The sequence below is a fragment of the Antrostomus carolinensis genome, unplaced genomic scaffold (assembly GCF_000700745.2).
Source record: "Antrostomus carolinensis isolate BGI_N321 unplaced genomic scaffold, ASM70074v2 scaffold7054, whole genome shotgun sequence".
In the NCBI taxonomy this organism is placed as follows: Eukaryota; Metazoa; Chordata; class Aves; order Caprimulgiformes; family Caprimulgidae; genus Antrostomus; species Antrostomus carolinensis.
In genome coordinates this window covers 2,293-14,056 of record NW_010311345.1, presented here as the reverse complement: position 1 = coordinate 14,056, position 11,764 = coordinate 2,293, and the positions used below count along the sequence as shown (strand labels likewise).

Below are 11,764 nucleotides of genomic sequence, written 5' to 3'. Positions count from 1 at the left end.
CAGGGCCAGACTGCTTCAGCACGGGCTTTCCACAGAGTTGCAGCCTTCTTTGGGCACAGCCTCCTGCTCTGGTGTGGGGTCATCCATGGGCTGCAGGTGGATCTCTTCTCCACTGTTAACCTCCACTGGCTGCAGGGGGTCAGCATGTCATCTTACCACAGGCTGCAGGGGAATACCTGCTCTGGCACACCTCCTCCCCCTCCTTCACCGACCTGAGTGTCGGTGTAGTCGTTCGTGTCGCATCCCACTCCTTTCTCAACTTTGTCCCTTTCTCAAATATGTTATCAAAGAGGTGTCCCCACTTGGAGTCAAGGAAGCTTCTAGCAGCTTCTCACAGGAGCCACCCTTGTAGGCCTTCCCCTGCTAAAAATCCCACCACACAAACCCAACACAGGGCCTTTCAAGGTCATCTAGTCCAACCCCCCTGCAGTGATCAGGGACATTTTCAACCAGATCACAGAATTACAGAATCACAGAATGTCAGGGATTGGAAGGGACCTCGAAAGATCATCCAGTCCAATCCCCTGCCAGAGCAGGAACCTAAATGAGATCACACAGGAAGGTGTCCAGGTGGGTTTTGAATGTCTCCAGAGAAGGAGACTCCACACCCTCCCTGGGCAGCCTGTCCCAGGGCTCTGGCACCCTCACTGGAAAGAAGTTTCTTCTCAAGTTTAAGCAGAACCTCCTGTGTTCCAGCTCACACCCATTGCCCCTTGTCCTACCATTGGGCATCACTGAGAAGAGCCTGGCTCCATCCTCCTGACATTCGCCCTTTACATATTTATAAACATTAATGAGGTCACCCCTCAGTCTCCTCTTCTCCAGGCTAAAGAGCCCCAGCTCCCTCAGCCTTTCCTCATCAGGGAGATGCTCCACTGCCTTCATCATCTTGGTGGCTCTGTGCTGGGTTGTCCAGAGCCCTGTCCAGAGATCAGGTTGTCCAGAGCCCTGTCCAACCTGACCTTGAATGTTTCCAGGGATGGGGCATCTACCACCTCTCTGGGAAACCTGGGCCAGTGTTTCACCACCCTCGTAAAAAATTTCTTAACTTACATCTGGTCTAAATCTCCTCTCTTTTAGTTTAAAACCATCACCCCTTGTCCTATCACAGCAGGCCTTACTAAAAGTTCTATCTCTATCATTCTTATAAGCCCCCATAAAGTATTGAAAGGCTGTAATAAGGTCTGCCCAGAACCTTGTATTCTCCAGGCTGAACAACCCCAACTCTCAGTATTTCTCCATATCAGAGCTGTTCCATCCCTCTGATCATTTTTGTGGTCTCCTCTGGAACTGCTCCAGCAGATCAATGTCTTTCCTGTGCTGAGAGATCATTTGGGAAATTCCCATGACCCATGTTATCTGACAACTGGCCCCAGTTATTTCTTCAGTGGTCCTTGACAAGCATCACTTAAACACATGTTGGAATCATAGTGTAATCAATGGAGGAGACATCTGGATGTCTCTAGTACAGCATCCTGCTCAGAGCAGGGCTGTCCCCAGCACAAGAACCATGACTTTGTCTAGCTGAGTCTTGAGAATCTCCAAGGTTGGAGATTCTATACCTGTCTACTGATCTGTCCCAGGACTGTCACATCCACCTGGGGAAGGAGGTTTGATCCCAAGCTGCAAATCTCCCCTTCTTTGTCCGTGGCAATTTTCCATCTGCCGCTACTGGGAGGACTTTGTCTCCATCATCTTCGTAGTTCCCTTTCAATTAGTTATGGTCTGCTATTAGATGACCCTTAGTCTCCTCTTTGCTGAGATAAATCATCACAGCTCCTTCAGCCTCTCCTCTAGGCTCCTGACCATCTCAACAGCCTTTTGCTGGCAGCTCTCTAGTTTCCTCACAAACCTCTGGAACTGGGGATGCGCTCTGGGGTGACCTTACCCAGCAGCACCTTCCTTCTATCAGCTGGCCACACACTTAGTATTCTCCAGCACCCAGTTCCTCTTACCCACAGCGAGGGAGTGCCGCTGGCTCATACTGCACCTGGTGTCCACTGGACCCTCCAGCTCCTTCCAGCCTGGACCAACACGAGGGGTTATTCTACCTCACATGCAGAATCTGCAGTTGCTGAACTTCTAGTTCCTGTTGGCCCAGTTCTCAAGTTTATCTAAGTCCTTCTGTACTGAAACTCTGCTATTCCTCATTGCAGCCAATCCCCCTTATTTATCATAACAGAGGTGTCTCTGATAAGCACCAAGGTCATTTACCTGGTGCTCTCCAGATCACTGACAGTAAACTTCTATCTTAGCAGGGCTCTAAAGTTCATTAGCACTCTTTAAGTTCTTGCTTTTGTAACTATAAAAGCAACTATTTTGAAATAGTTTGACTATGAGAGCCTTACTCTGAGTGTGTAGTTGCACAGTAGCAATCTATAAACTGCACTGCAGTAAACAGAAAGAGTTTAATATTGTGTTCAGCCTGGGAGATGAATACTGTTGTTGGTATCTGTTAAAAGCATACTGCAACTAACCACAAAATTAACTCTAAAACTTGCGCCTTTATTGTAGCTCAGTGCTTGGAATATCTCAGCTCTAATCTGCTTTTATTCTCTACGCAGCGAGTGTTTCTCTGGGACCTGGATGAGACCATCATAATCTTCCATTCACTTCTCACAGGGTCTTATGCTCAAAAATACGGCAAGGTAATAGTGTCTTTTCTGTGGAAGAAAAAACATAGCTGTCATGCAGTATTAAATGTTAATCTTTGGAAAAGGAGTAGAAAATTATATTTTGTTTTAAATGTGTAAGGTGATACTTTTAACTTGTTGACAATTTGGGAGGGGAAATTGTTGACAATTTGGGGCAGGGAAAGAAAACAAAATTTGTCTTTATACAGAGGTAGGATATGGGCATCACAAAGAGTTCCCTTCTAACTGTACAAGTCTTAAAATGTCAAACTGTTTTTATCATCATTGGGAATTACTGAGATCATAGCACAGAGTGAAAGAAGTATTTTTTTCTCTTTAAACATATATTGAAGGTTTTTGAATGTTTTATTTGTGTTGTCTCTGAAAATGCATCAGTCGCTGCTATCATTACTGAAGTGTTTTGGTACATTTTGGGTCAGTGCTTTACCACAATGTGGAATTTTTTTTTTCTAATCACATTGTTTAAAATATTAGGGAAATTGTAGTTCACCCCACTGAATGCAGATGGAATTATGTCAGGCTTGATATACAGTGGAAACTCTGTGCAGTGTAACTGATGCAGAAGGAAATTGTGATAAATCTTTCTTGTAACCACAGCAAATTTACATTTTCTCTTTTTGTTTTGCCAGGATCCAACTCTAGTGATTGGCTCAGGTCTGTCAATGGAGGAGATGATTTTTGAAGTAGCTGATACTCACTTGTTCTTCAATGACTTGGAGGTACATGGCAAATGATTTTGAAAGGCAGAGCTCCACATTACCGAGTTAGAATTGCACTGCATCATTTGCCAGGGCTATTGTGCTTCAGAGCCACTTCATGCTGAAACCTGACAGTCTGCCAGAACTGCAGGGGTTCTGAACACAACCACATGGAAGGAGTGTACTCTTTTATCCAGGACAGCCATTTATCAGACTCTTAGTGTCATGAGATCTCTTAGCTATCTGCTGGGTTTCTACTTGAATGTCTATAAATAAAAAGAGCGATGGCTGCTTTGTTTTATATTTTCATTCTGGACTGGTAAGCCCTTTGCTTTCACTGATCCTGTTTTGAAAGGGACATCAGAGATGTGGGGAATCATAGAAGGGTTTGGGTTGGAGTGGACCTTTAAAAGGTCATCTAGCCCAATGTCCCTGCAGTGAGCAGGGACATCTTCAACCAGATCAGGCTGCTCAGAGCCCTGTCCAACCTGACCTTGAGTGTTTCCAGGTATGGGGCTTCTTCCCCCTGTCTGGGAAACCTGGGCCAGTGTCTTACCACCCTCAGTGTAAAAAATTTCCTCCTTACATCTAGTCTAAATCTTCCCTCTTTTAACTTAAAACCATCACCCCTTGTCCTAGTGCTACAGGCCCTGATAAAAAGTTAAAATAATTCTTATAGGCCTCCTTTAAGTATTGAAAGGCTGCAATAAGGTCTCCCCAGAGCCTTGTTTTCTCCAGGCTGAACAACCCCAACTCTCTCAGCCTCTCTTCGTAGAAGAGGTGTTCCAGCCCTCTGGTCATTTTTGTGGCCTCCTCTGGACCCACTCCAGCAGGTCCATGTCTTTCCTGTGCTGAGGGCTCCAGAGCTGGATGCAGCACTGCAGGTGCAGAAAAAGGTGACTTTGAGAACGTAAGTTCTGAGGGACTTTAACTAAGCTAAGGACAGAATACAAAAAGACAAAAAAACACCCCAACAAAACACAAAACACCAGTCTCTTGTGCTGGAAAGGTAGTCACTGATATGTTGACAATGTCATGAACACCACCACTGATTGCTGTAGGTGATGGTTAGTAGCAGCAACAGGAAATTCTTGAAATGGGGGAAATTAACTTTGGGTCCTAAGGTGTTTGCAGTTTGTCTCCAAGTTAAATCAGCTGTGCTAAGCACCAGAGTCTTGGCAGTGCCACCACACTGATGTTTCACTCCAGGCTTCGTGCCGTGGCTCTCCAGTAACAGAACTGACTGTTGTGTTGAGGAAATGGAATATCAATACTTGACCAGATAATGCAGGTTTGGGGTGGTTTTTGGTTTAGTTTGGTTTTGTGAAATGGCAAAAGAGTTTCAAATGACAAGTGAACTCTGAGTCCAGCCTGCTCAGTGAGTGTCAAAGTTCCTTTTTGGCATACAACTTGAAATGTCAAGGAAACATGCTTTTCAGACTTCTCTTGGTACTTCAAATCTCAGTCTTGGCAAGGACCCATAGGTGCTGAGAAGTAAAACCTCGTACTGGAACACAAAGCTAATGGAAGCTATGTATAGGTTTGCGGAAGCAGTATGGTGTGGCTCATTGCTGCTGGGAAATGTGAGGGGATTGTTTTATGCCACGCTCTTTAATTTGCAAATTTCAGTGTTTCTGCTTTACAACAATGTGACTTTGTTTTTATTTGTTTCTTAAACAGGAGTGTGACCAGGTACACATAGAAGATGTGGCATCTGATGACAATGGCCAAGATTTAAGGTAATTACTGATGAATACATTAAATGAATAGCTGATGTAATGTGGTTTTTGTGGGGACTTCAGACCCAAATGGGGTTAAGGGATAGAGGTCAGCATTGTGCAGGGGCTGAAACTTGGCAAATGATGTTTGTTTGCTGGGTGGTATTTCTTTGAAGACCTACAAAACATTATGACTTTAGGAATTATAATGTGAATTATATGATCCACTGTTGAATGTTGCCTGTGAGCTCGATGACATATCATGAATGGAGAACCAACACTCCAAACTTCACGGTCTTGACCTTCAAATGGTTTGCATCCCTCTGGGAGCTGATTGTGTACACTGTCCGGTGGGTTTTCTGCTGCATTAATGAGCTGAACTGGCTCATGGAAAGGTCAAAGAAGTGTCTGTCTATCAGGAAGAAATAAATACAGGGAAAGTGGTGAAGCAGGACCTGCTTCCTGCAGTCGCCAGCTGGTAAAGCAGGTCATCTGCTTGTGGAGCTGCAGCTGTGATGTAAAGATACAGATGTTATGTTTGGAAAATACTGCACTGGGGTTTATCACTGCAGGATGAGAAAGGGCTTAGTGGGAAGGATGCTCTGTATCACAGAGGAGTGAGCAGTCAAAGAACAAAGGAAGGTTTTGTTGTGAAGGGTGTGAAAGAAGAGTTGAATTGGTACATTTCAGTACAGAGGTTCAGAACTGGCAGCAAATGTAGTTGGGTATCAAGAGTACATTGCCAACAGGAGTCTGTCTGTGCTGTCAGGGTGCAGGAGTGGTGGTGCAGTTCCTTTCCGAGGTGCTTTTCTAGCTGCTGTCAGAGCTGAAGTCTGCAGCCATGCCAGAAAGGCTGCAGTGGTTCTGCTGCTGTGGCACATGTAACAGATCTGCTTTTCTGAAATAGCAACTACAATTTTTCCACGGATGGCTTCAGTGGCTCAGGCAGTAACGCGAATCACAGCTCATCAGTTGGTGTCCAGGGTGGAGTGGACTGGATGAGAAAACTGGCCTTCCGCTACCGCAGGGTACGAGAGATCTACGACAAATACAAAACTAATGTTGGAGGTGAGTGTTCACCTGCACCAATATCTGAGCACTAAACAGAGTTTGTCGTGCCAGACTCCATCCTTCCTCAGAGCTTTTGCTTTTCTAAACCTTTGCATATGAAAAGTAACAGTTCTCCTAGTGCTAAATGGGATCAAATCTCCCTGGAATCTAACAAGGTACATCTTCCAAAACTGAATGGTGTGCCAGTGCAGTCTGTGAGTTACGATATAGATAGGGGTGGTCTGTCAATCCTGTATCTTAAGAGAAAAGTTTGGTGCAAACAGTGTCCCTTTGCTAATTCGGTATGAGAGGCTGCCTGTCACCCTCCTGAGAACGGGCCTGAGTGACGTACGTATCACTCTGGTTAGGAGCCTTCCCGCCCCTGTCCTGTCTGTCTGTTAGCATGCTGTTGTTGAGAAATAAATCCTTTTGACTGTTGTGCTCATAGTCTGACATGACATCTCTACCATCAGTTCACAAAGCCACTTAAAATCTAGTTTTGCTTCCCTTCCAGTGCCAAAGTAGTAATAATGATGGTATCTACCAAACATAAAGTTTCTGTTTAGTCTCAGTCTTGGCACTGCCATCCCTGGGAAAGGGGTGCTGCTGGAGCAGCTCACCTGGCAGGGTGACTTGGCCTGGGGAGTTCGGAGTTTGGGTACCCTTTGTCTACACAAAAAAAACTTGATAGAACATTTTCTTGGATATATTTTCTAAAAGCCAGGTGTTCAAAATTGTAACTTTCAGCCAGAAAAATCTATCAGTGTAAGTCTGCATTTCAGTATTCTGCAGTTACCTTACTTCTGGTAGAGATCAGACCATTATTCCATATTTTGCTGGTGGAAACCTGGATGCAGAGTTTTGCAGGACCTGTCTAAAGCCACATGGTAAAGCAGCTGGCAGTGCAGCCCACAGTGGGTCCCTCCACAACCTCATTGTCAGGGGACTGGGGTACTTCAGGGCTGGAGTGAGATGAGGGTTTGTACATCATGGCTGGAAATTGGAGAGAGGTTCAGACTCAAGATGCTCCTTTTGTTGTATTTACTGACGGGAACAGGTTTGAGGGTAGGGACTCCATTTCTGGCTGCTTTTAATTCAAAACTGGATGCTTTTGAGAAAATGGTATCTAAAAGGGATAAAAAAGACAGGGATTTGAAACGAAGTATATATATTAAAAAAAAGATATCTAAAAGCTATTAAAGTGGAAGGATCCTTGTGCCTGTGGGGAGTTGGAAGTCAGACAGGGCGACTGCAGGAGCTGCTTCCCTGCTGTCTGTGGCCTCAGACAACAGCTACTGTCGTGAGTGCTTTGTACAGCAGAAGTGCATTGTGTTGCACGTATCCTGAGAAATGGTTTGAAATAATCAGAGAAATGTACCTACCCAGTTCCCTACGGTCAGAGTCACAGACACGTGTCTGGGCTCATCCGTGTCACTGGAAGCTGGTTTCTCCTGTTGCCATGAGACACTCTCAGCCTTCAGATCCCTTTGGTGCTGTGCTTTTTGAACAGGCAGCCGTTAAATAGAGTGATGGCTCTCTCTGTGTTAGACTTCTCAACTCAGCTGGGAAAACTTGCGTTGCTTGCCTTCCAGGTCTTCTCAGCCCGCAGAAGAGGGAAGCGCTGCAGCGACTAAGGACTGATATAGAAGTGCTAACAGATTCCTGGCTGGAAACTGCATTAAAGTCCCTGCTCCTCATACAGTCCAGGTACGGAAACTGGAAATGCGTGTGTTGCTTTCTCAGCCCTTTCTCTCAATTAAATTTGCATGCAGTGCTGTGTTGCAGCAGTGTCCATATGTAATGGGAAGCAAAGTGAGTGAGTGCAGGAACTCCACTCCTGAGCACCTCTTGGGATTTTTCTGCTGCAACATCTGTTGTTAGGAAAGTACCCATAATAGGACTGTGCTCATAAAATTGCCTTTCTGCCTGGGAATATCTGTTTAAAACAAAAAGCAAACAAAAACCACAAATCAAAAGCCTCTTGAAAGCAGGACAACAAAGCACATGGCACTTGGGAAAGCTGAGCATGCTGCCCAGAGCAGCCCTCAGCACCACTAGAAGTAGATGTGCTTTTACAGGTGTTTTTCTTCTTTTAGAAAAAACTGTGTGAACATCCTGATCACAACCACCCAACTGGTGCCAGCTCTAGCCAAAGTTCTCCTGTATGGATTGGGCGAGGTGTTTCCCATCGAAAATATTTATAGTGCTACAAAAATAGGTAAGGGGTTGTGCTGAGTACCTGGCACTGAGGTGTCAGCTCTGTTTAACTGACATTTTTACACAGAAAATACAATTTCTGCAGCTGAGCAGCCCCTGTGGCTGCTGTGGTCCGGACGGCCATGTAATAGTGGTGGCTTCTGGCCTCACAAACTGAACTGGGTGTTATCTCCTTCCCAGTTAAGACAAGAATGTGTTTCTGTTCTGGGAAGAAGGGAGCTGTTCAGGCTTCTGTTACGCTCTCATTCCAGTGGGGTTGTCCTTTTGGCAGGTAAGGAGAGCTGTTTTGAGAGGATCGTGTCACGATTTGGAAAGAAAGTCACCTACGTGGTAATTGGAGATGGGCGTGATGAAGAGGTTGCAGCTAAGCAGGTGGGTTTGTGACTCTGCAGAGGTGGGATTTGGGTGCATGTAAAGGGAAGTTACTGCAGCAGCTGTCTTCTGCAGAGACACTTTTTCCAGGGCTGAACTCTTCAGGCCGGGGCAGCCAGGGGGAAACTTTGCCTTTGATGCAAGACATCTCCATAAGATGGAGAGTTTTCTGGCTCTTGGGGGTTTAAAAAGTTTGTTTTACTGTTGTTTAAGATTGCGCATAGCGTCTTTCTTATGAGGACAGACTGAGAGAGCTGGGTCTGTTCAGCCTGGAGAAGAGGAGACGGAGAGGGGACTTATCAATGTTTATAAATATCTAAAGGGTGGGTGTCAAGACGATGGGGCCAGACTCTTCTCAGTGGTGCCCAGTGATAGGACAAGGGGCAACAGGCACAAACTGGAACACAGGAGATTCCACTGAAACATGAGGAAAAACTTCTTTCCTGTGAGGGTGCCGGAGCCCTGGGACAGGCTGCCCAGAGAGGGTGTGGAGTCTCCATCTCTGGAGATGTTCAAACCCACCTGGACACTTTCCTGTGTGACCTGCTCTGGGTGACCCTGCTCTGGCAGGGGGGTTGGACTGGATGATCTCCTGAGGTCCCTTCCAACCCCCACCAGTCTGGGATTGTGTGAAACAGTATTTTGATGTAGCCTGTCTTGATCACAACGTGCAGCTGTCAGTCAGGATAATGCAGTTTCTCAGAAGCACGGAAGGAGTCAGGACTTGGTTGCCAGCAGTCAGGTCAGATCAATACAGAGCATCTACCTGTAGTCTGAATTACAAACAAGGAGCAAACAGTTTGATTCAGACAGGCCTGAATAGGTTAATAATGCTAATTAAAGGCAGTGAAGTGCACAGATTACTGTCAGGACATCATCTCTGCGGGCTTCACACTGTCTACCACGCGCCAGAGTTGTCATCTACGCAGGTTCCCTGAGAGTCCTGGGAAGGTTTTCCTGGGTGAAGCAGCAGCTCACAGCTGAGCGCTGAGGTTTCCCTCACAAGTGTGTAAAGCAGCTGATAGTGCCGGTGCCCGTCAGAAACAGATGTGCAGATCAGATAGGCTTCAGAACCGATGTGCGTACAGCTGAGGTCCTGGGTTGGACGTTAGGAAAAGGTTCTTGAGGCAGAGGGTGGTGGAGCACTGGAACAGGCTCCCCAGGGAGGTGCTGATGGCACCAAGCCTGACAAGATGCCAGCAGCATTTGGCCAAGGCCCTCAGGGACATGGTGTGAATGTTGGGATTGTCCTGTGCAGGGACAGGAGTTGGACTCCATCATCCTTGTGGGTCCCTCCCAACTCACAACATTCTGATTCTCTGATCTTCCTGAATGTGGTATGCTCAGGCAGTGCTGTCACAAACGCCACCTTGCACAGCCCTGCAGATGTCCCTTGACTGCACCCACCTGCAGAATCACGCTCATAAACCTGACTTTGTCATCTCTCTGTTACAGCACAACATGCCTTTCTGGAGGATCACAAATCACGCAGACCTCGTGTCTCTTCACCAAGCCCTCGAGTTAGACTTCCTGTAGGGAGCTGGAGCAAAGGTGTGACTGCAGCTCCTGCGAGCCCTCTCCATCACTGGGGAGGCAGAAATCTCATACATTTGGGGACTCACTTTTCAGCTTGATGAAGAAAACATACCTAATGCAAACTGTACAGTAGAACATGACTCCAGGTCGTTTCCTCAGGAGCACAGGCCCTGCCAAGTACAAAGGTGTCCTATAAAGAAGCACTAGACTCAGCAGAGCTAGAGCTTGTCTAAAGAAAAGACTTACAGAAGCCAGCTGAATTCCTCTAGCAGGTAGTCTCCAGACGGAGGGGCTGATTCAACAGCAGAAGTATTTGTAAGAGCCTTCTCCTTTCTATTCAGCTTAGTTGTAGAACCCAAGTAAACACAAAACCTTATTTTTATAGAAAAAAATACTGATGGCAGAGCTCAGCCTCCCTTGTTTCACAAAGCCGAAAAGAGCCACGGGGTTTTTTACATAGGAAATATTAATGAAAATGTCAAAAATACCTCTGTTGCTGTCAAAGGTGTCCTATCTCCTTCCCTGGGTGTTCAAAGCAGTTAATTTATTACAATGTCCTTATGTTATTTCCTCAATGTGAGATTACTGGAAAATAGAAAGATAAGGGAATGTTTCTGGAATATGTGGTTCCTTGTAGAGGAAAGTGTTGGTGTTTCTGAGTTTATCCCAGTGGCTTCTAGTCAGTGCGTGCAGAAGCCCTGTTAACAAGCAGGAGATCACTGGATTCCAGCTCTCCATGACCCAGACCATAGTTCCCTCAGATTTTCCCTGTAAAGGAAAACGAAACTGCCTGTGAACATGAGGTACAGCACAACACTATTGCAGACTGCTCAGATGTGAACAGAGTCCTCATCTGGACTAGGAGTAATTTGAGAGAACTAAATCCTCAGGAATGTTGCAAAGAAGGGTACGGTTAGAAACCTTCACCTCTCCTTTCCTGACCTTGTGAGAGTAAGTTCCTTTTAGTAGAATTGGATTCAATTTTCTTGTATTCTTCTTTGCATTAGCCTAACAACATAGTTAGAAACAAAACCCTTGTTAAGAGGGACTTAATTTTCTAAGACACTGTGATTTGGCAGCCTGGAGCACACTGGCTTTGGAGGTGATGGTTACGCTGCTTTTTCTGCTGCCATCTCAGAAAAAAAGGCTGCGGTCAGTGCCCTGTAGTACCAGCCAGAAACAGCCGCTGGAGACCAGGGGCTGGCACGAGGCACTGCTATTGTGCCAGGTCAGGCTGTGATCAGTGGTATCTGCCTCCTCCCCGTACCCCTATGGCACCAAATCAGCAGGTGCCTGGGGCTTCTGTGCAGAGGACGTGTCTGCGGCGTCCCACCGCCTGCCTCTGCTGCTCCTGCTGAGCCAAACACCAGCTGCAGCCAAACCCCTCCAGATCTCTGGTCTCCAGCCCAGCGTCAGCCATCTGGGACCCACAAGGAACTGGTCTGAAAGCACACTGCTTCAGGGAGGATGCTGACCCACTCAGGCTGCGCCCACAGAGGCAGGTGATGTGTTTGCAGTA

The 11,764-nt window shown here is 46.3% G+C and overlaps 1 protein-coding gene across 1 annotated transcript in view; it reads left to right on the top strand.

Annotated features, from left to right (window-relative positions):
- EYA3 (EYA transcriptional coactivator and phosphatase 3) overlaps nt 1-10,686 on the top strand; it is a gene marked incomplete at its 5' end in the record, with an annotated part of 17,027 nt that extends 6,341 nt beyond the window's left edge. Inside the window, 8 exons of the mRNA XM_010166700.1 lie at nt 2,565-2,648; nt 3,284-3,373; nt 5,033-5,091; nt 5,978-6,138; nt 7,713-7,827; nt 8,217-8,338; nt 8,609-8,709; nt 10,165-10,686. Coding sequence (XP_010165002.1) covers nt 2,565-2,648; nt 3,284-3,373; nt 5,033-5,091; nt 5,978-6,138; nt 7,713-7,827; nt 8,217-8,338; nt 8,609-8,709; nt 10,165-10,245 — 813 coding nt within the window. The remainder of the gene's footprint in view (nt 1-2,564; nt 2,649-3,283; nt 3,374-5,032; nt 5,092-5,977; nt 6,139-7,712; nt 7,828-8,216; nt 8,339-8,608; nt 8,710-10,164) is intronic.
- Between the last annotated feature and the right edge of the window lie 1,078 nt (nt 10,687-11,764).